General features: G+C 44.8%; 1 protein-coding gene across 4 annotated transcripts in view; it reads left to right on the top strand.

Annotated features, from left to right (window-relative positions):
- FBXO11 (F-box protein 11) overlaps positions 1 to 19452 on the top strand; it is a 180475-nt gene that overhangs the window by 75414 nt on the left and 85609 nt on the right. For all 4 annotated transcript variants that reach the window (XM_054022810.1, XM_054022809.1, XM_054022811.1 and 1 more), the window contains exons 2-3: positions 6565 to 6692; positions 6804 to 6885. In XM_054022810.1, coding sequence (XP_053878785.1) covers positions 6565 to 6692; positions 6804 to 6885 — 210 coding nt within the window. The remainder of the gene's footprint in view (positions 1 to 6564; positions 6693 to 6803; positions 6886 to 19452) is intronic.

Raw genomic sequence — 19452 nt, 5'->3', positions numbered from 1 at the left:
AGGTTGTAATACTGATTGTGTGTATTTTTTATAAATATAGACTACAGAGGTCAGCAGTTGAGGTCACTCTTAACTAGGGTCTTTATGACATCAGTATTAACTCAACCAATTGTTAACCTTCCTCTGTGGCTAATTTGGCTTGTTTCAATTCTATTGATTATAATGAGTGAGTAGCAGGAGACACTGGACTTGTTTGAAGAGTTCTCATCAGTAGGTTACTGTAATCCCAATTGCGTTGGCTCTTCAAAAGTTCCTAGGCCACAGATTTGCTTGGCAATCAGTGCTTGAAAGGTTCCATATGGCTCTGCTGACTTTGCTCCAGAGCACAGTCCGGCAGTACTACAAGCAGGGAGGCATAGGGGAAGCTTAGTAAAAAGCACAGTAAGGGCCTGTAGTGAGGTAGAGTGGCCTCCCTCCAAGCCAGAGAGCGAGGGACGATTACACTCCCCTTTGGGGGGGCGAAGCCTAGATCGCCCTGCCACCTTCGTCAGAAGTACCGGGGCGTGGCCGGAAGTATAAAAGGCTGGCCCTGCTGCACAGTTGCAGGAGAGCCCACAGAGAGGAAGGACGTTCTGCCGCGTCCCCGAGAGGAACCCTCACCAAGCAGTGCCCAATCCACAGACTCAGATGAGGACTGGCCCGGTGTGCCTTCTGCCATCTACCCCTAGGAGCCGGAAAAGGCCTGGAGGCTAGAGGTACCGAACACTGGGGTAGCAGGAAATAGCCCAGGGGCAGCCTCGAAGCAGCTGGCTGCAGAGCCAGGGGTGGCCCAGTCGGCATATTGCGGCTGGATCCCCGCTGACGCAGGGGCAGCCGATTCTGCCCCTGCCAGGGCCCTGGGCTGGGACCCGGTGGAGTAGGGTGGGCCTGCGTCGCCCTGCCACCCCACCCCGGGGTGGCTGACCCCCTAAACTGTGAAAGGAGGCTCTAGCTCTGAAGAGGAGCTTCCCTTACCACTCACCTGTAGACTAGGTTGCTTGCTGGCACCCTGAGCCTACTCAGGCCCAGCTCATCTGTAGACTGTTTTGCTTGCTTGGCTGCTTGAGCCCTGCCCAGGCCAAAGCCAGCCGTGATACTGTTGCTTGCTGGTAGCCTGTGCCTCTCCAAGCCCAGGACCCAGTTCCCCAGAAAGACAGTTTGCTGGCTGAACCCAGCTCTGAGACTGTTTTGCTTGTGGGCTGCCTGAGCCTCCTCAGGACCAGGCCCGACTCACCTAGAGACTGTTTTGGTTTGCTGGCTGCCTGAGCTCCGCCCAGGCCACAGCCAGCCCGAATAGACTCGATTTAAGGGCTGACTGTTTGAGTCACCCAAACCCAGGCAAAAGCCTGACAGGAACTATTAATCTCACAGCCCTATTGCAGGCTCTTGCCTGTCTTGCAGACTCTGGTCCTGGCCCGACAGGACCAGCCTGAGTGGCCTCCCTCCGAGTGAGGGACTATTACACGGCCCTTAAAAACAGTGATGATGGGACCCAGGGGATTGGGGTCCTTCCCTCCAACCTAGCTCTCCCCTTCACACAGCGCCAGACTCCCTAACAAGGCCCTTTCCCCAAAGACCTACAGTTCTTCCAGGCCTACACAGATCTCTGCTATTCCTCTTACCCCTATCATCTCATTCAACTCTCCTCTTTCTAATTATATTTAGATCTTAAATTGCTCTAATAAAAGTATAGTGTATGTACACATGAATCTTACTTTGCACTTAAGATCTTTTCTTTGAAAGTTTTAACCCAAAAATCCTAGCCACCTCTGTTTCTATCATTATGTAATGTAGATTATTTGATCATATAGAAGGTTTTTAAAGTCTTTGATTAACTTTTATGAATTCGCGTTTGGAGATGTATATACATCTTCTAATTCTAGAGAAGTATTCTGAGACATGCTCTCTTCCTCCAGATAATCGTGGTAGAGGAAAATAGTTACTTATAAAGAAAGGGAATATGTCCTTGCCTCTGTCTTCGCACTAGACACTTTTTTTGGTGGTGTCATCCTAATATTTAAATTTTGATTTTACTTAAACTTCTGTTTTCTCTTGCAGCAATGACAGCATCTTTTTATCCTAAGTGACTATTACTGTTTTACTTTAAGAACCAGAGTGGGATTATCCATGAAAATCTTCCCCCTCTCTCTAGTTGTAGGAAGATCAAACTGCTGAGTTGGGAGTTTTTTTCCAATTTTTTCTTTGTCTCCTTGATTCTTTTTTCTGTTTCTTATAGTAGTTTGGAAGTACTGCATTAATCAGAGACACATATTCTGCAGCATTACAGCCTCATTGTTTAGAGCAGGGGTGGCCAACCTGCGGCTCTTCAGAGGTTAATATGCAGTTCCTTACCTAGGCACTGATTCTGGGACTGGAGCTATAGATGCTAACTTTCCAATGTGCTGGGGGGGGAGCGGGGTGCTCACTGTTCAACCCCCTGCTCTGCCCCAAGCCCTGCCCCCACTCTACCCCTTCCCCCAAGGCCCCTGCCCTTCCCTGAGCCTGCCATGTCCTCACTCCTTCCCCCACCTCCCCCATAGCCTCCTGCACATGTGAAACAGCTGATTGCAGTCGGTGGGGACAGGGGGGAGTAGGCGCTGATTAGTGGGGGCTGCTGGCAGGCAGGAGGTGCTGGGGAGCGGATGCGGGGCTGCTGACATACTACTGTGGCTCTTTAGCAATGTACATTGGTAAATTCTGGCTCCTTCTCAGGCTCAGGTTGGCCACCCTTGGTTTAGAGAGCCACACCTAGGCCTAGTCTTCACTTACCGGCTGGTCCGGAGGCACGCCATCGATGTTCTGGGATCGATTTATCGCGTCTGGTTAAGACGCGATAAATCGATCCCGGATCGATCCCGGAAGTGCTCACAATCGACGCCGGTACTCCAGCTCGCCGAGAGGAGTACGCGGCGTCGACGGGGGGAGACTTCCGGCCACGTCTGGACCGCGGTAAGTCCGGAGTAAGGTACTTCGAATTCAGCTACGTTATTAACGTAGCTGAATTTGTGTACCTTAGTCCGAAGTCCGGACTAAGTGTAGACCAGCCCCTAGTTTCATTTTATTTATGTATGTTGCCTGTGTGTCTACCTTTCTCACCATTCATGGCATTTTGTAGGTGAAACAATTAACATCTTTTGGTGCGGGTGGAGGGATGATCAGAAATTTCATGTAACATAACAGTGATCCCAGATTACTTCCGACCTTTGCATATCCTGCAGAACAAAATTTTTGAGACTATAAAGTTCTAGGCTTAAGTGGGGTTACAGCTTCTATTTATGAAGAACCAAGGGCATCTATTCTCTAGTTTGAGACATGGGCACTATACAGGGCTTGGTTGTTGAGTCCCCTTTGGCTACTCCCTGGGTTAATTCTATTACCAGAAGATGGTGACAGATGAAGGAAGAAATTAAGATATTAAGGCTGCATCTACACTAATACATTTTGTGGCTGTAATTCACCATTGGTGGTAACAAACTGAGTCCTAGGTTAGAGGAGGCTGGTAAAGCCTAAGTCTCAGAATCAGGCCCTACTGGGATTCACAACCCCCCTGTTTAGCTGCCACCAAACCCCGTAGGCACCTAAAGTCATTTGATGCCTACATTTTTGCAGTAAAAGTTCCCTAGTCACCTATGTTTCTGCCTGTGTGCATGCGCACTGCAACCCCACTGCAGGCCCAGAGCAGTGCACAAACTGGGGGAAGATAGGTGTTCCTCCTCCTAACTTGCTTTTGGGTCCTGATCAGGTAAGTGTGCTCAGAGCTTGCCTAACAAATGGGGCCCCTGTAGATGAGCTTACACAAAACAGCCTGAGGGGTATGAGGAGGACTTCCCTCATAACTTTTAGCTCAGTGGTTAGGGTTCTCACCTGTGATGTGGGAGACCCCCAGTTCCATTTCCCCTTCAACTGAGGCAGAGAAGGCATTTAAACAGGGATTTTCTACTTCTCAGGTGAGTGCCCTATCCACTGGGCTATGGGATATTCTGATGTGGGTCTCCCTTAGTCTCTCCTGTTGAAGCTGAATGAGGATAAATAATGAAAGAATCATTGGGCCAAAGAGAGAGCGAGAGAGAGCAAGCATCAGAATGACGCTATAGCCTGGTTAGAGCACTCACCTGGGAGTGGAAAGCCATGATCCAGTCCCCTGCTTCAATAACTTTTAAACATTATTTATCCACGGTGGAATATCTTCAGTAGAAGAGGTTGATGGAACCTCTTCCGCCCCCCCACCCCACCCCATCAGAATATCCCAGAGCTCACCTGAGAGGTGGCAGATCCCTGTTTAAATGCCTTCTCCCACTCACATGGAGGAGGGACTGAGGGTCTCCCACATCCTAGGTGAGAACTCTTGTCTATTATGAGGGAGCTCCCCGCGCCTCGGCTTCTTGCAAAAACAGCATAGGCTCCTAATGCCAAGAGCGAGTTTGCAGCTGAGAATCCCAGGCAGAGGGAGGTGCCTCCCCTGCAGCCTGGACTCAGGCACGTATCTTTGTGAGAGGGGCAGGGCTTAGCACACACTCCTCACCTTAGACTCTCCCATTGGCTAGTTTAGGTGGGACCTGACTGGTGTGCTGGATTTTGTGATCCCATTTTGACGCACCGTTCGTTTTACAGGAAGCCTGAACGTCTTACTCGGTTTTTGTGAACTGCAGTGATTTTCTAGACACCTAAAAGTTAGGTTTGGCAGCGCTCAACTTCATCATGAATCTAATCATTAGTCTCTTTGCACCTCAGTTCCCCATCTATAAAATTGGGATATTAGCACTGTCTTGCCTCACGGGGGTGTTGTGAAGATAAATACTTTGGAGATTGTGAGGTGCTCATATACTATGGTAATAAGTGCCATATAACTAGCTAAGATGAGTAGTTTAATTATGGCTGTGAAGCTTGCTGGGTTTTTTTTATTTTTTAAATCCTGTTTTCTTATGGAGCTCAGTCCATTTCACATCTCCTCCAGCATCTCTGTGACCTGACAGTTTTTCAGTAAGGCTTGTAGGGTGAGAAGTGATGGTTTACATAATGGATAGAGAAATAATAATGGGGAGAGAACATCAGAAGTATATGGTTTTTTAGAATTTTCTTTCACATTAGTTGCTGCTGTTTGAAGTAGCTTTGCTTACAAAAGTATGCATTATCCTCTCTATATTATTCATATACACCTCTACCTTGATATAACGCGACCCGATGTAACACGAATTCGGATATAACGCAGTAAAGCAGTCCTCCGGGGTGGCGGGGCTGCATACTCTGGTGGATCAAAGCAAGCTGAATATAATGTGGTTTCACCTATAATGTGGTAAGATTTTTTGGCTCCCAAGGACAGCGTTGTATCGAGGTAGAGGTGTATTTTATAATTTTTTAATGTTTTTGAAATAATGATATTAAAATCTTGAACTGTGAAGATAGCTTTTGTTTTGTATTATTTTTATTCTTAGATTAAATGCATTGACCACAGACCATTTAGCATATCTTACACTTGAACAAAAAAATTGGGGTTTCCTCAGTAGATCTCTTCCTGCACAACCTCCATCACTCACTTTTATTCCATATTTCAAGTTTAAAATGGTTTAGAATGAGAGAGAACAGATATACAAAGGTGAGTCCAAAAATCTTTCCTCAGTTAAGCAAAAAGTGTGTTTTCTGAGGAGGCCTATGTAAGAGATACAGGTTTCTTTCTTAATTAAGAAAGAAGCATCAAGTTTATACTTTGACTTCCACATGTATTTGTTCTTATATTGTTTAATGTGTGTGGTACAACGTCGTGAATGAATGATTTAATTATTAAAGTATCAAAACAGATTATTCCTTTCTCATTGCATTAAGTGTATTCCCGTCAGAACATTTTCATGAGGTACTAGCATGAAATAAAACAAAAACCGTACAAATGAAATTTATAATACCATTGTTCTTGGTTTTATTAAGGGGTTGGAGGGAGCACACGCTTATTACTATCATCTTCTTTGTGTCTTTAGCCAAATAAATGAAAAACAAAGCAACTTTTTTTCCCTCTGTAGATAATGCTATGCAAGTTTTTCACCTCTGTAGTAAAGACCTTGCACATTGAGATGCACCATCCCTGAAATGCTTAGGGAACCCAGCCTTAAATTTTGTGGTAAATATGATGACAAAGTAGATGCCTTCTTGATAGCTTATGGTTAACTTACAACTTTTGTATCTTTCACTGTAAAGGTAGTGGTATGCAGAAGTAAAAAGCACTGAAACTTAAAAGTTGACTCTTCATTAGCACAGTGAATAATTTATTTAATAAAGTTAAAGTAAACCCTAGTATAAAGGATGTCATAGAATTTGTAGCATAAATATTGTGTAAATACAAAGAAAGAAATGGGTTAATGTGTAGAAAACAATTGAAAATAAAAATATAGAGAGCATACATGAAGATGAACTTGTGCATGCACTTCCAGCAAGTGGATTATTGTGGCATCTTTCTGGCTGCATGTGCTTAGAAAAGCAAGTCGTTGATGCTTCTTTTGCACCAGGAAAATACCAAAACTTCCTGCACGCTTTTTTAATGAGTTTGTGGAAGCTGTATAATTCAAATTACTGAATTTCCTTTTGACCTTTTGATAGATGATGATGTACCTGCAGATATGGTTGCAGAAGAATCGGGTCCTGGTGCACAAAATAGTCCATACCAACTTCGCAGAAAAACTCTTCTACCTAAAAGAACAGCTTGCCCTACAAAGAGCAGTATGGAGGTAATATTTTTTTTTTATAAAGTATATTTTGTTTTCAGGAATAGGTGGCTAACACGAACACTTTTGCAAGTGCCATAATGTCTTAATTAATTCTTATTTATATGGTTAAAGGGTGCCTCCACTTCAGCAACTGAGAACTTTGGTCATCGAGCTAAACGTGCTAGAGTATCTGGAAAATGCCAGGATTTATCAGGTAATATTTTTTGGGGAGGGGGAAGATTGGAGAAAAAACGTTTTGACTACAGCAGGGGTTCTCAAATTTCATTGTACTGCGACCCCCTTTGGACAACAAAAATTACTACACTATCCCAGGAGTGGGGGGCCAAAGACTGAGCCCCACTGCTGCAGGCGGGGGGTCTGGAGTCAAAGCCCAAGGACTTCAGCCCCAGGCAGGGGGCCTGTAACCTGAGCCCTGCCACCCAGGGCTGAAGCCCTTGGGCTTCGGCCATGGGCGGTGGGGCTTGGGCTTTGACCCCAGGCCTCACCAAGTCTAACAGCAGCCCTGGTGACCTCAATAAAACAGGATCACAACCCACTTTGGGGTCCCAACCCATACTTTGAGAACCGCTGGACTACAGCGTACAGTGTTGCAAAAGAGATTTTTTTTCCCCTCAGATAGATAAATAAAAGAAAATGAAGTGAGAGGAAAAACCAAGTTTCTGATTATTTGAACTTGAATTTTGGAAGCTTATAGGTGTTCAGATCCGGCTTTTAAAGGTATAAAGGCACACTGATTAAAAGGTATGTCTGCACTAGAAAACGTTGCTGCCTGAGAACAGGTGCCTGTGGCAAGGGCTGGGCTTTACTGGTGGTGTTACCTAGTGGTTAGGTCATTGGGTCCCAGTTCTCCTCAATTACTGGCATCCCTCGCCAGCCATCACTCCAACGCTGTGGTGGTTCATCTTCCACTAGGTAGCAACTTGGCCTTCTGGCCACATCGCCATCTTCCCCCTTCCGGACAAAAAAATCCAATAAAACATATAGAGTTCAATAACCGCACAACAGAAAGGATCTTCAGCTCACCTCCAGACCTCTATGGATTGGTACACCCTTGACTTGAGACTTACAATGTCTCTAACCTCTCCTTTCCTCCAAGGTTATGCCCCCTCCCCAAAAAGGGCAGTTGTTTGGTTAGAGCCTGGTGGAGATGGAGGTCCAGGCTACCCTAAGTCCTATGAGAGGCAGTGATAGCAAACACCCTGGAGTGCTTTGGGGCTGCCTTCCTGTGCCACATCTTAATACTTGCTTCCTCACAAGGCCTTAAAATCCTTCACTTAAAATCCAACAGAAAATAACAAAAACAACTGAATCTTCAGCACACCTGGGCTCAGCTGGTAGGCGCCGCCTTTACATCTTAGCCCCAGCTTCAAACTGGCCTAAATTCTGCGTTTCACTCCCAGTGCCTGATGCCATTGCACTCTCTGCCTACCTAGGGTTTCAGGCAGGTTGCAGTCCTTGATCGGCCTCCATCTCCAGTCAGGCTTTCCTTAGCCAAAGAGAGAAGTTTCCAGCTACCTCTCTCCTGAGTCTTTTCTCTGGCCCCTTCTCTGAAGGCGGGGGTAGCTGCCATTGTAGGCCTGTTCCTTGCGGCCAGGACCTCTGCTGTACCCTTATTCAGGAGCCCCCAATATAAGTCTCTCCTCCTTTACTGTCATGCCCTGTCTCCTGAACCCCTGAGATGCCTAGCTCCCTTTTAAGCTCCTCCTCCAGCTGGAGCAGGCTTCACAGGTACAGCAGAACCGAATCACCTGAGCCCAGAACTGCTCCTTAACCCCTTCTGTCCTAGGGTTGGGTTATACACCACATCACAGTGACAAATATGGCTCTCCATACTCCTCACTCAATTGATGTTAAATGGTGGTTCTGCTGGTCGGGAACAGGGTCAAGAATTCAACATCTTTTGTAAGAAACAGAATTTTGACAAAGACAGGAGAAGAATCAACTGCCAAGTGGATTTCCTTTCTCGCAGCTGGAGCCATATCCGTCCACACACCCACCATGGCCTCTCTCCCCATCTTTCACAGCTTCTCCAGATACTGGATTCTGTAACATCATTCTCTTTTAGTGGATCTTTCCTGCACTTCAGTGTGACCATATGCCCTGCTTTTCACGCTGTTGGATCCTCCCATCATGTCACAGCCCTTTGTTTCAGAGTAACAGCCGTGTTAGTCTGTATCCGCAAAAAGAAGAACAGGAGTACTTGTGGCACCTTAGAGACTAACTAATTTATTAGAGCATAAGCTTTCGTGGACTACAGCCCACTTCTTCGGATGCATATAGAATGGAACATATATTGAGGAGATATATATACACCTCAATATATGTTCCATTCTATATGCATCCGAAGAAGTGGGCTGTAGTCCACGAAAGCTTATGCTCTAATAAATTAGTTAGTCTCTAAGGTGCCACAAGTACTCCTGTTCTTCTTTTTACAGCCCTTTGTGGTGCTCATTTTGCATTAAGAATTGGAGGGCTGCCGTTTCTCCTTTGTGGGCACAACAATGCTCGTGTATCTCTCTTACCCCATCCATTTCCACACTCCCATGCATGTAGTCTGTCATCTGTGTCCCGCTTCATTCTTTCTCAGCATCTTCCCTTTCCTATTACTCTTACCACCATCTTCTTACCTACTTGCTATCTCTCATTAAATTCCCCTTCTCCTGTTTTGTCAGCAAGATCTGACCATTTTATCTCTGATTCCTTCCACTTCTTATCAAAACTTGGTTCTTTTTCACTGACTCAGCATCTGTTGCTTTTCTTCCCTATGGGTCTCTTTATCCTCACTCTCCAAATCTGAAGGTCATGGAGTTGGCTCTAGGCTGCTCCTCCACCCATTCTGTAACTTCTAGCTCATTTTTTTAATTTTATTTTATTTTTATTTTTTTTGGAAGGCCGCTCTATTTGGTTTGTCTCTCTGAGTAAGTTTTACCTGCCGACCCCCAGTTCTGATGTTGATGAGTAGTTTTATTTTCATTATTATTATTAATGTATTATTTATTATTAATAATTAATAATAATAATCTTTCCACCTCCATTTTTTACCCTTGAGGTTGTCTAGAATAACTTCCACAACTACCAGTGTGGTTCTACTTCTGCAGTTTCTTTTGTTAACTTTATTTGATCTCTAACGTTGTGCCAATTCTGCTACTCTCCTTTGACTTGGTTTTTGTGTCTGTCTCTGTATGTCACTGTCTCACCAACTCTTATTTATTCTTCAACCTTGTTTGCTCTTCCACACAGCTTTTGTGATATTCATTACACCAACCTTTCTGACCTCTGTACTGCTCCTAGACAGCTCCTTGTTCCATGCTGTAAGCTTTACTTCTTGTTATATTTTTTTTCTACTGATTTTCTCTGTTGTACTCTACACCATATCTATCCCTTTAATCACCAAGTTTGATTCTCTCCCCCATTCTTTTACCACTGCTGTCACAGTGCTTTGCATCTTTGGAAAAAGAATTCAGATTATGCAGATAGCTCCAGCATGGAATTGCTTCACAGATACTCACTGTAAAAATTGCAAACCATGGTTTATGACCCTCAGACTGTTTCATAGCCGTATTCTTAGTAGACAAGTACACGCCAGCTACAGATCAGACTTTCCTAACTGTGGCTAAAAAGGCCTGTCCCTGAACCCACTCAGTCTGCCAGCCCAGATGCTCTCATTCTCTTCCTTGTTCAATTTTTTGTTCCATATTTTAATTTTGTAATAGGGGTGTGTCAAGGCTGCTTCCCCACTCTGAACTTTAGCGTACAAATGTGGGGGCCTGCATGAAAACTTCTAAGCTTAACTACCAGCTTAGATCTGGTTCGCTGCCACCATCCCAAAGCTAATTCCCTTCACTGGGTAGCCTTGAGAGACCTTTACCAATTCCCTGGTGAATACAGATCCAAACCCCTTGGATCTTAAAACAAGGAGAAATTAACCATCCCCCTCCTTTCTCCTACCAACTTCTGGTGGATCAAGATCCAACCCCCTTGGATCTTAAAACAAGGAGAAATTAATTAGGTTTTTAAAAAGAAGGCTTTTAATTAAAGAAAAAGGTAAAAATTATCTCTGTAAAATCAGGATGGGAAAATAAGTTTACATGGTAATTAAACTTAAAGAGCTCAGAGGATCCCCCTCTAGCCTTAGGTTCAAAGTTACAGCAAACAGAGGTAAACACCATAGTAAAAGGTACATTTACAAGTTGAGAAAACAAAGATAAACTAACACGCCTTGCCTGGCTGTTTACTTACAAGTTGGAAATATGAGAGACTTGTTCAGAAAGATTTGGAGAACCTGGACTGATGTCTGGTCCCTCTCAGTCCCAAGAGCGAACAACTTCCCAAACAAAGAGCACAAACAAAAGCCTCTCCCCCCCCAAGATTTGAAAGTATTTTGTCCCCTTATTGGTCCTTTGGGTTAGGTGTCAGCCAGGTTACCTGAGCTTCTTAACCCTTTACAGGGAAAAGGATTTTGGAGTTTCTGGCCAGGAGGGATTTTATAGTACTGTACACAGGAGAGCTGTTACCCTTCCCTTTATAGTTATGACAGGGTGTGTGTGTCTGTGTGTGTGTTGTGGGGTTTTATTTTGTTTTAACAGAGTAAAAATAATGGAAGATATTAGTGATGGGGAATAAAGTGTTTCTAAGATGCCATTGTTGAAGACAGTGTGGTGTCACTGAGGACCAATTATCATAGGGAACCAAGAGATGGAGTGAGGCCTCAGGACCACTGGTGCAAATGGTGGTGTGGGTGAAGAGCACAGGGGACCTTGAGAATGTATCTCAGAAGATAATCACTGTCATTACATGGATTTTCCAAATAGAGAGACAGCAAAAATATAGCACTGATTGATTATAGTGTCTTCAACATTAATGGCAACCACATACAGTATCTGAAAAAAACACATAGCCTAGGAACTGGTTCTTAATTTTAACATCTATCCCAGGCTTGTTACTCATGTGTAAAACGAGTTTACCATTTCAAAATTTTAACATCTATCTCTGTACAGTATCTAATTGTGTGTCAGTCTTATTTTGACAATTTGAGTTAGTTTTCTAATCTCTGTAACCCTCTCATTTAGTTGTCTTTATCTGGACAACACTATTTCCACTCTGTGAAAGAAAATATATTATTAACATATGAAAACCTTGATGAAAAGTGTAATGTTCATATTAACATTACAAATGAATGTCCTAATTGCTTTACTAAAATAAAAATTCAATGTATATGAAACACCCACATAAAATAATTCAGTTTACGAAATGACAGTCTTGTATAGTGCTTCTTTGAAATACTCAAATGGCATTTAATTTCCAAATAAAAATAGAAAGATTTCCTTTCACTATATTCTAAATATTTACTTACTTAACCTGGAACAATCTGCAGGAAGATACACACCATTTCTACCATGATCCTTTGCTCTCTTCTGTCACCCGCTCCTCCTTGTCACCTTAAATCCGCTGCTTAAGTCATCTGACTTCCACTTCTCTCCTTGCTTGCCATGTCACCTTTTTCATCTTCTACTTTAACTGTAAACTTTTTTTTTTTTTTTTTAAATGTTTGTACCTCTCCCATGATGTATCCTCCTACTGCATTTTAACTGCTTTTGGAACATTAGATGACTGCCTTTGATCTTGTGCTTCCTCAGCCAACGTTTCCTGCTCAAAAGGCTCTAGCACTGCTGTAGATGCTAGAATATGCTACAGAGTACTGCATCACATAGTATTGGTTGCTACTGATCCATTACTTGAATGTATATGTACTCAGATAAACATGCAGACTCAAAAAATAATTTACACAGTAACTTGCCTTTCTTTCTCTTCCAAAACTGTGTTTTCAGCCTCCTATATTTGTTGACTTTTTTATAGTATAGTGATGGGTTTAGAAAATGTTTGTCATATGTCTGCATCTAACCCTCTCCTCCCAATTAATTTTAATAATTTCCACTTGGGTATATACTGATCTTTTGCTTTCCTCAGTTGTGTAGTCTCCAGCTTTCCCCTACAAAAAGGCTTCCATACAAGACATAGTGCTACACATCAGGATTGAGAGACCATTACAATTTTGAGCTATATGTATGAGGGCTGTAAATTCTTTCAATCCCTCATCCCTCATTTTTGGTTATACTAATTCCTGTCCTCAGTCAACTGTTAAATTAACAATAAATATGAATCACCTCTGTACACATAATACACAAGGAGAGAGAGAGAGAAAACTTTAAAACACAGCAAAGACTTTACCATTGGTTAAGTCTTCATGTCTGCTGTGATCCAGTCAATTAGTCATATTTTAAATATTACAAATCTTACCATTTATTGTGTTAAAACAAAGAGAAGAAGGAGAATGAAGGAGTGGGGATAGCAGAGTGGTTTTCTCCTTCTCCAGTCCCCCACATTTTTCTCCCTCTCCCCCATCCACTAGTCTACTGTCCCTTATGGTTATACCAATTACTTGAAAAGCTGTCAATTTTATACATAATAATAAAAATACATACATTCTTTCCTTTGTAAATGAAAGTAAGGATGTGTCAGCAGTGGGCAGGGTGGGGACAGAAGAAGATAGTGAGGAGTTAGTGAACTGGTAGAGAGGTATGAGAGTAGAGAATAGCAATCTCCCCTTCCCCCACAGACAGACAAACAAACTGTGACCATTCTCTCTCTTAGTTGCCATGTTTGTGTGGCTCCATGTGACATTTTATATAAATTATTTAATGAGCTGATTTACCTATGTGCAAAAAATTGCATATGACTATAAACTTTTTTGTATGGTCCATACACCCTTCCCTGAGCAGCGGTGAGGGTAGGACATGGAACTGCACAAAAACTTGGCACCTGAGTTGGAGGGTATCTAAGGGTTCGGTGGTAGCAGTGAGGAGTGCTTGTGTGTGATTGGGATTGCTAAACTAAATAGGTGGTAGCTAGGGTGTGTGGGACGCTTGGATTGGTGGGTCCTGGAGAGTGTCTGGGGGTAGTTGGGAAACTGGGTATTATTTTGGCGTCTGGGGTTGTTGGATTGTTGGAGGTAGGATCATGAGTACTGTTTGAGTGGGTGGATGGATGGGGCCTGGGCGTGGGATGCTCTTAGGGTAGGTAGCGTGCTGGTATGTCTGGGAGTGCTAAAGTAGGTGGGTGGATGCTATCTGGTGATGGGGGTGGGGTCTCTTTGGGGTTCTGGCTGGTGGTTTAGGCTTTGGCAGGGAACCGGGGTCTCTGGGAGTATGAGATCTGGCTGGGATGCTGGGAGTCTGGGGTCTGGTTCAGGGGCAGGGTGAGCTGAGGGCTAGTATTGAGCCCCCCTTATCTTCTGTATTCTCCAGTCACCTACCTGCTGCCACCACCTCTCTGCCTATATTGCTGCTGCTCCTTTTCCACTTGAATCCTGCAGGAGCAGCAGCTAAAAGGCAGATAGACATGTGGCCTGTTTGCCTGAATCCAGTTTCCACAGCTGCCTGTAGTGGCCTCTGGTGGAATTGTAGATCCTGCCTGCAGCTCAGCCAAATATGTGACATTTAGGTTGAGCTGTGGGAGTGCAGACTGGGCTTCCTAATACATGAGTGTCACACAAGATCTGTGACAGTTGGTAACCTTGCTCATTGTCAGTGAGGCCTTTCTGGTCTCCATAGCAACTGAAGACAGACTGTATCTTTGGCTCTGAAAATGGGTTTTAGGACTGGCTCTCAGGAAGAATTTCCCAAATGTCTCTGCCTCCAGATCTGGACAGATGGCAGATTTCAGGTCTTCCTTTTTAGCAGCTTTTCACAGGATTTCAAAAACAGTTTTAACTAAATATCTCTGTTTCTTCATTGGCTTCTAAGTTTTTCTTAAAACTTTCAGTTGGTTTTCTGAGAAGGTCAGTAACTCCCCTCCCCACATCCAAAATGTCAGACAGATGGCTTGGGTAAGCAGCTCCCCCTGCTCTTAGTTGGTAGGTTCCTGGAGGCAAAGATGAAGCTCCCAGCCGGCACATTGGCATTATCCACAGTGAGGTGTTTGATCAAGCTGTAAGGAAATTCAGGTCTTGGCCAGTGTATAGGCAAAGATCCATGTTGCTATGATTGAGCAGGCTGCAGGGAAGCTCTCTTATCTGAGACCGGGTCAAGAAGTAGTAGCATGGAATCAAGGATTAGGTTTCATTTGTTTGCATGTCCCCTGAAAAGGCTGCCTCCCGCCCCTCAAGCATGGGAGTCCCATTTCCACAGTTTGCACACCCAGCCAAGAAAGCTTCAGTGGAGCTCCCTGGCTCCATAGTATCCAAGAGGGAAGAAATCCCTACTCCCAGCCACCACCTAGGTGAGGTTCATGCTGAGGTGGTGGAGAGGTCTGCAGTGGTGACCCTATGCCATGGAAGCTTTTATACTTTATGGTAGCTTAAGGTACTTCAGCACCTCTGGCAGCTCCATAGATATTGGTCACCCATCTATCTTCAGTTGCTCTGGTTCACTTGTTCTCTGTGGTTGGTTCACACTCGGCTAAGAGTAAGAAGTAGAAAGCAGGGAGTTGCACAGTTCAAATCCCCTTCCATTAGGGATGATCCTCTCTCCTCTCCCCACCTCCATGAGTCCCACAGGAGGTTATAAATTGGCTACTCTTTTTTTGGGAGACGTGTTGGGAACACGCATCTCCAGCCTCTGTCCTTATAGTCACCCTGGTAATGCTCCCTTTCTCTCACAGGGGTTCCCCCTTCACTCAGGAGTTTGATCCAGGGCACAGCAAAAGAAGATGTTGCTCACTGTGGGCTCTTAAAGGGGCAGCAAATTTTTTAGTCATCCCCTAAAATAGGCCATCCTGTTGGCCTCAGAACTTCTGTTGAAGTCTTAAAAAACCTGTGGAAATATTCTCCCCTCAAAGATCCTCTAAAGTTAAGGGGAATTTCTGAAGCTGCTGTTTGGAACGAGATATCTCAGACTTTCAGCTAGGTTTTCTAGAATTAAGCACAAAAGGAGAACTAACTGTACAGGCTCCTGTGTTTATAGAAAAACAAGCAAGCAATGGGATGAAAAAATAACATTCTTGCTAATTTGAAGAAGAGATCTGTAATTACTCCTCAACTGCTTCGTGAGGACATGATTAAGCAGGAGTGGGAATTCCCCAACAGACAAACGAAGAAATTTTATTTGCACCCAAAATACTACAAGGACTTCATCACCCTGCCTAAGATTGAACTTGCTTACTAGTCCTTAATAAAGGGCATTGGGGAAGTATCATAGCCAAACAGATTCTGAATGGAAATACTGAAATTTATCATTATGGTATTATCCTCCCAAGACTGCATATCTTTAATAGATGGCCAAGAGGTTTCTCTTGACACTTTGATCAGGAAGAGTTATTGAAGATATCTTAGTTTCTGATACAATAGGAAACTTTTTCAATACTCCCCCTTTGGGCTTTTCTACATAGGAAAGTTATACGGTGCAAGATTCAAATATAAGCTAAGGTGTGATTTATTCCACTATGTTTATACTGGTATAATCTTTGTGAACACTCTTACTGCAGTATGAGAAGGCCTCTTGATTTGATTTAGCTTATTTGTTGGGAAGGCATTTAAATAAAATCCCCAAAAGCCATTTGTATGGTGGAATAAGTATGTCCACACAGGGGTTTATATCTGTTTAATTATACTGTTATAACTGGTAGAAGTTTCCTGTGTAGGTAAGCCCTTTGACCCATAACTTCCACATGGGTATTCATAAAGACTCTAAACATCCTTCCCCTTTCAAAGAAAGAGATATATATGTCTACTCTTGTCCTGATGAGTTCATCAGGACCATTTCACAGTCAGTGCTACGCAGGATGTAGTAGCCAGTGCCATCTGCCTTCAGCTTTAAGTGAATGAGTGGAAGAGCCAGTTTTGTAGTCCTCACAAAATGCCAGCATCTATGGGTTCTGGTTGCCATTCCAGAATAAAGTATTTCAGAATATAGTATTTCTGATTTGTCAAGCATTTGAACATTTTTCCCAATTATTAAATGATTGACTCTGCGCCTGAGCTTGTAGTCTCCTGCACAGATACTCTGCACAATTTCTGCTACACATCCAGCCTGCAATTGCAGCAAATTGGTATATAAAGATCTTGGTCTAGAGCTGGGACTTCCATCGCTTGAGAAATTGCTCTTAAGGATTTAGCAGCAGCTACCTGATCTTGGGTTCAGAGAGGCTGGCCATCAGTACTGATACCAGATTCTGTGTAAATGGAGCACATCTGGACTCATGTGACTCATGGGATGTGGCCCAAAGAGGCGGTATCATGGAGAAGTATATCCTTTTTGGAGACCCAATCAACTTGCAGATCATTGCATTGTAAGTAGAAAGCCCACTGAGGAACCTACTTGAGTCCAGGTCTAGTTGGAAAACCAAAAATTCTTCTTCGAATGATGGTCCCTATTTGGATTCCAATCATAGGTGCACATGCACCAGAGTCGGAATTGTTCACAGTAGTGTCTGTTGACCTGCACGTGCATCGTGCGTTGACCAGGTGGCACATCCAAGGTTTTAAAAAGCCGTGCAGGTCAACCCCTCTCTAGTTCCCTCTTACCGCCATACGGCCAGAGTCCGAACCCCTGTTCCTCTGTGCTCTTAGCTTGCATTGAGTACTGTACTTCTTCTGTTATTGCTGGATATAGTTCTTTGTAGTATAGTTGTCCATCCTTGTTTTTCCCCATCCATTAGTTTGTTAGTAATCCATTTGCTAGATTAGGAATGGGAATCGAAGACTTTCCCTTGGTGGGACTCTTCCCCGGCTAGGGGACTATGCCCAGGCAAGCCAGGTTTAAGTACTGTGCTTCTTGCCCTCACTAGTTCTCTGTTGCATGCAGCGACAGTCTGCCACTATTTCTTGCCCCGAACCCAAAAGGCTCGTGAGCTTTGCCTCCATAAGTTCCTGATGGATGCCCTCATGCGCCACAGGATCCGCACCAGTGTCCAGCCCCACTCCTGGTCCATCCCACCTGGCACTGGTGGCACCACCGAATCCGCCCAAGCTGCATTGTGTGCATACGAAGCACACACGAGCACAAGGGTGGCTCACCAATGGGGGCCACCCCCAAGCACATTTCCTCTCTAAGCCGTGCCAGTTTGGGTGAGAAATTGCACGCCGACAATGCGAAGAAGTCTCACTCAGAGCATAAGTCCAGGTACCGTGCTCCAGTGGTGTTGACCTTGGCCCCAGTGACCGCTCCGCAGTCTTTGCCTCTGCCACCATCCATTATGCTAAGACTGTCTGGTCTCTCCTGCTTGGTTCTGCGCATGTTAGGATGCCTGTCCCCCTTGACTCCCATGGCTGAGCTGATGTTACCATTAGCTGGTTTCCCGCTGGCTACCGTTGGTCCTCCGTTCCCGCTTGAGGAACCTCTCCTATTGATGGACTGTCTTCCATTGCCTCCCGTCCTCAGATGGTCCCGTTGCTTCTGATGGCTCCACCTCTGCTAAGCCCATCCTTAGACTTGGACTGGTGCTCTGATGCAGATCCTGCCTTTTCGCCAGCCCATTCTTACAGCCCAGACGGCAGCACTATCCACCAGCTCATGGGCAATTCGCCGACCCGAGGGGACCACTGGTTCTAGTGACCCCTATGCCTAGCCCTATTGGGCAGCTTGGGGCCTGTACCAGCATGTGCACCATCCGCACTCGTCATCTGCCACCACCTCCTACGGAGCTCATCGGATGTCTCTGCTCCTCCGGATCCGCCTGTGCCACTGGCAGTGTCGTAACTGCTGGCCCCGCAGGTCGCCACAGGTGCCTCTTCCTCACCTGACAATGTACTCAACTCTCCCTTTCTCTTGCCACTGGATAACCATGCTCAATATCAAGCCCTCCTTCGTCATATACCAACTGCCCTCAACCTTCCCATGGAGGACATCCAGGACCCTCAGGACCAATTCCTGGATATTCTTCAGTCTCCAAGTCCTGCTCATACTGCCTTACCCATCCCTAATTCTATTCTTCAGCCTGTACAGGCAGTCTGGCACACACTGGCTTCCTGTGCACCTACTCTAAAGTGGGCTGAACACCGCTACTTTGTGCCGCCCAAGGATATAGATTTTCTCTTCCAACACCCACCTCCATATTCCCTGGTGGTCCAGGTGGCCCCAGAGCGCACTTACCAGCAACACCTTCGCTCCACCCCTACCCCCAACCAGGCAGCCAAAAAAATTAACCTTATCGGACATAAGGTTTACTCCTCTGCAGGCCTCCAATTCCGTATTGCCAGTTACCAAGCCATCCTAACCAAGTATGATTCCCGTTCACAAACCAAACTGACAGCGTTCCTCGACTTCCTTCTTCTTTGAGAGATGTCCCTGTGGGTGCTCCACTCTGGGTGTTGGTGCGTCCCTGCGCCTTCACTCGGAGATTTTTCGTAGCAGTACTCATACTGGCCACGCATGCGCAGAGGCTGCCCCCCGCAGTGAGTCTAGGATAATAGTGCGCATGCGTGGCCAATCTCCTCAGTTCCTTCTCTACCGTCCCCGGCCTGAGACGGAGCTCAGCAGACTCGTTAGGAAATCCCTCACTTTGTTACAATTACCTGTTCTAGTAGTTAGTTTGTTGTCAGTTGTTGTTAGTGTAGCTCATTAGTTCTTTTATCTGTTTTAAAAAAAATTTTTCTCTCAGCCGCAGCCGCTTCTACCATGCCTGGCTCCACAGGCTTTAAGCGCTGCTCCGTGTAAGGACGCTATCCCGCTCTCTGATGGCCACTCTCATTGTATAAAATGCCTGGGGGAAACACACATTCCCCAAAAATGTGCCCACTGTACCAAACTCAGTTCCAGGGCACAAA

The sequence above is a fragment of the Malaclemys terrapin genome, chromosome 3 (genome assembly GCF_027887155.1).
Source record: "Malaclemys terrapin pileata isolate rMalTer1 chromosome 3, rMalTer1.hap1, whole genome shotgun sequence".
Taxonomy (NCBI): domain Eukaryota; kingdom Metazoa; phylum Chordata; order Testudines; family Emydidae; genus Malaclemys; species Malaclemys terrapin.
The sequence above is the reverse complement of the archived record's forward strand: the minus strand, read 5'-3'. Positions and strand labels throughout refer to the sequence as shown.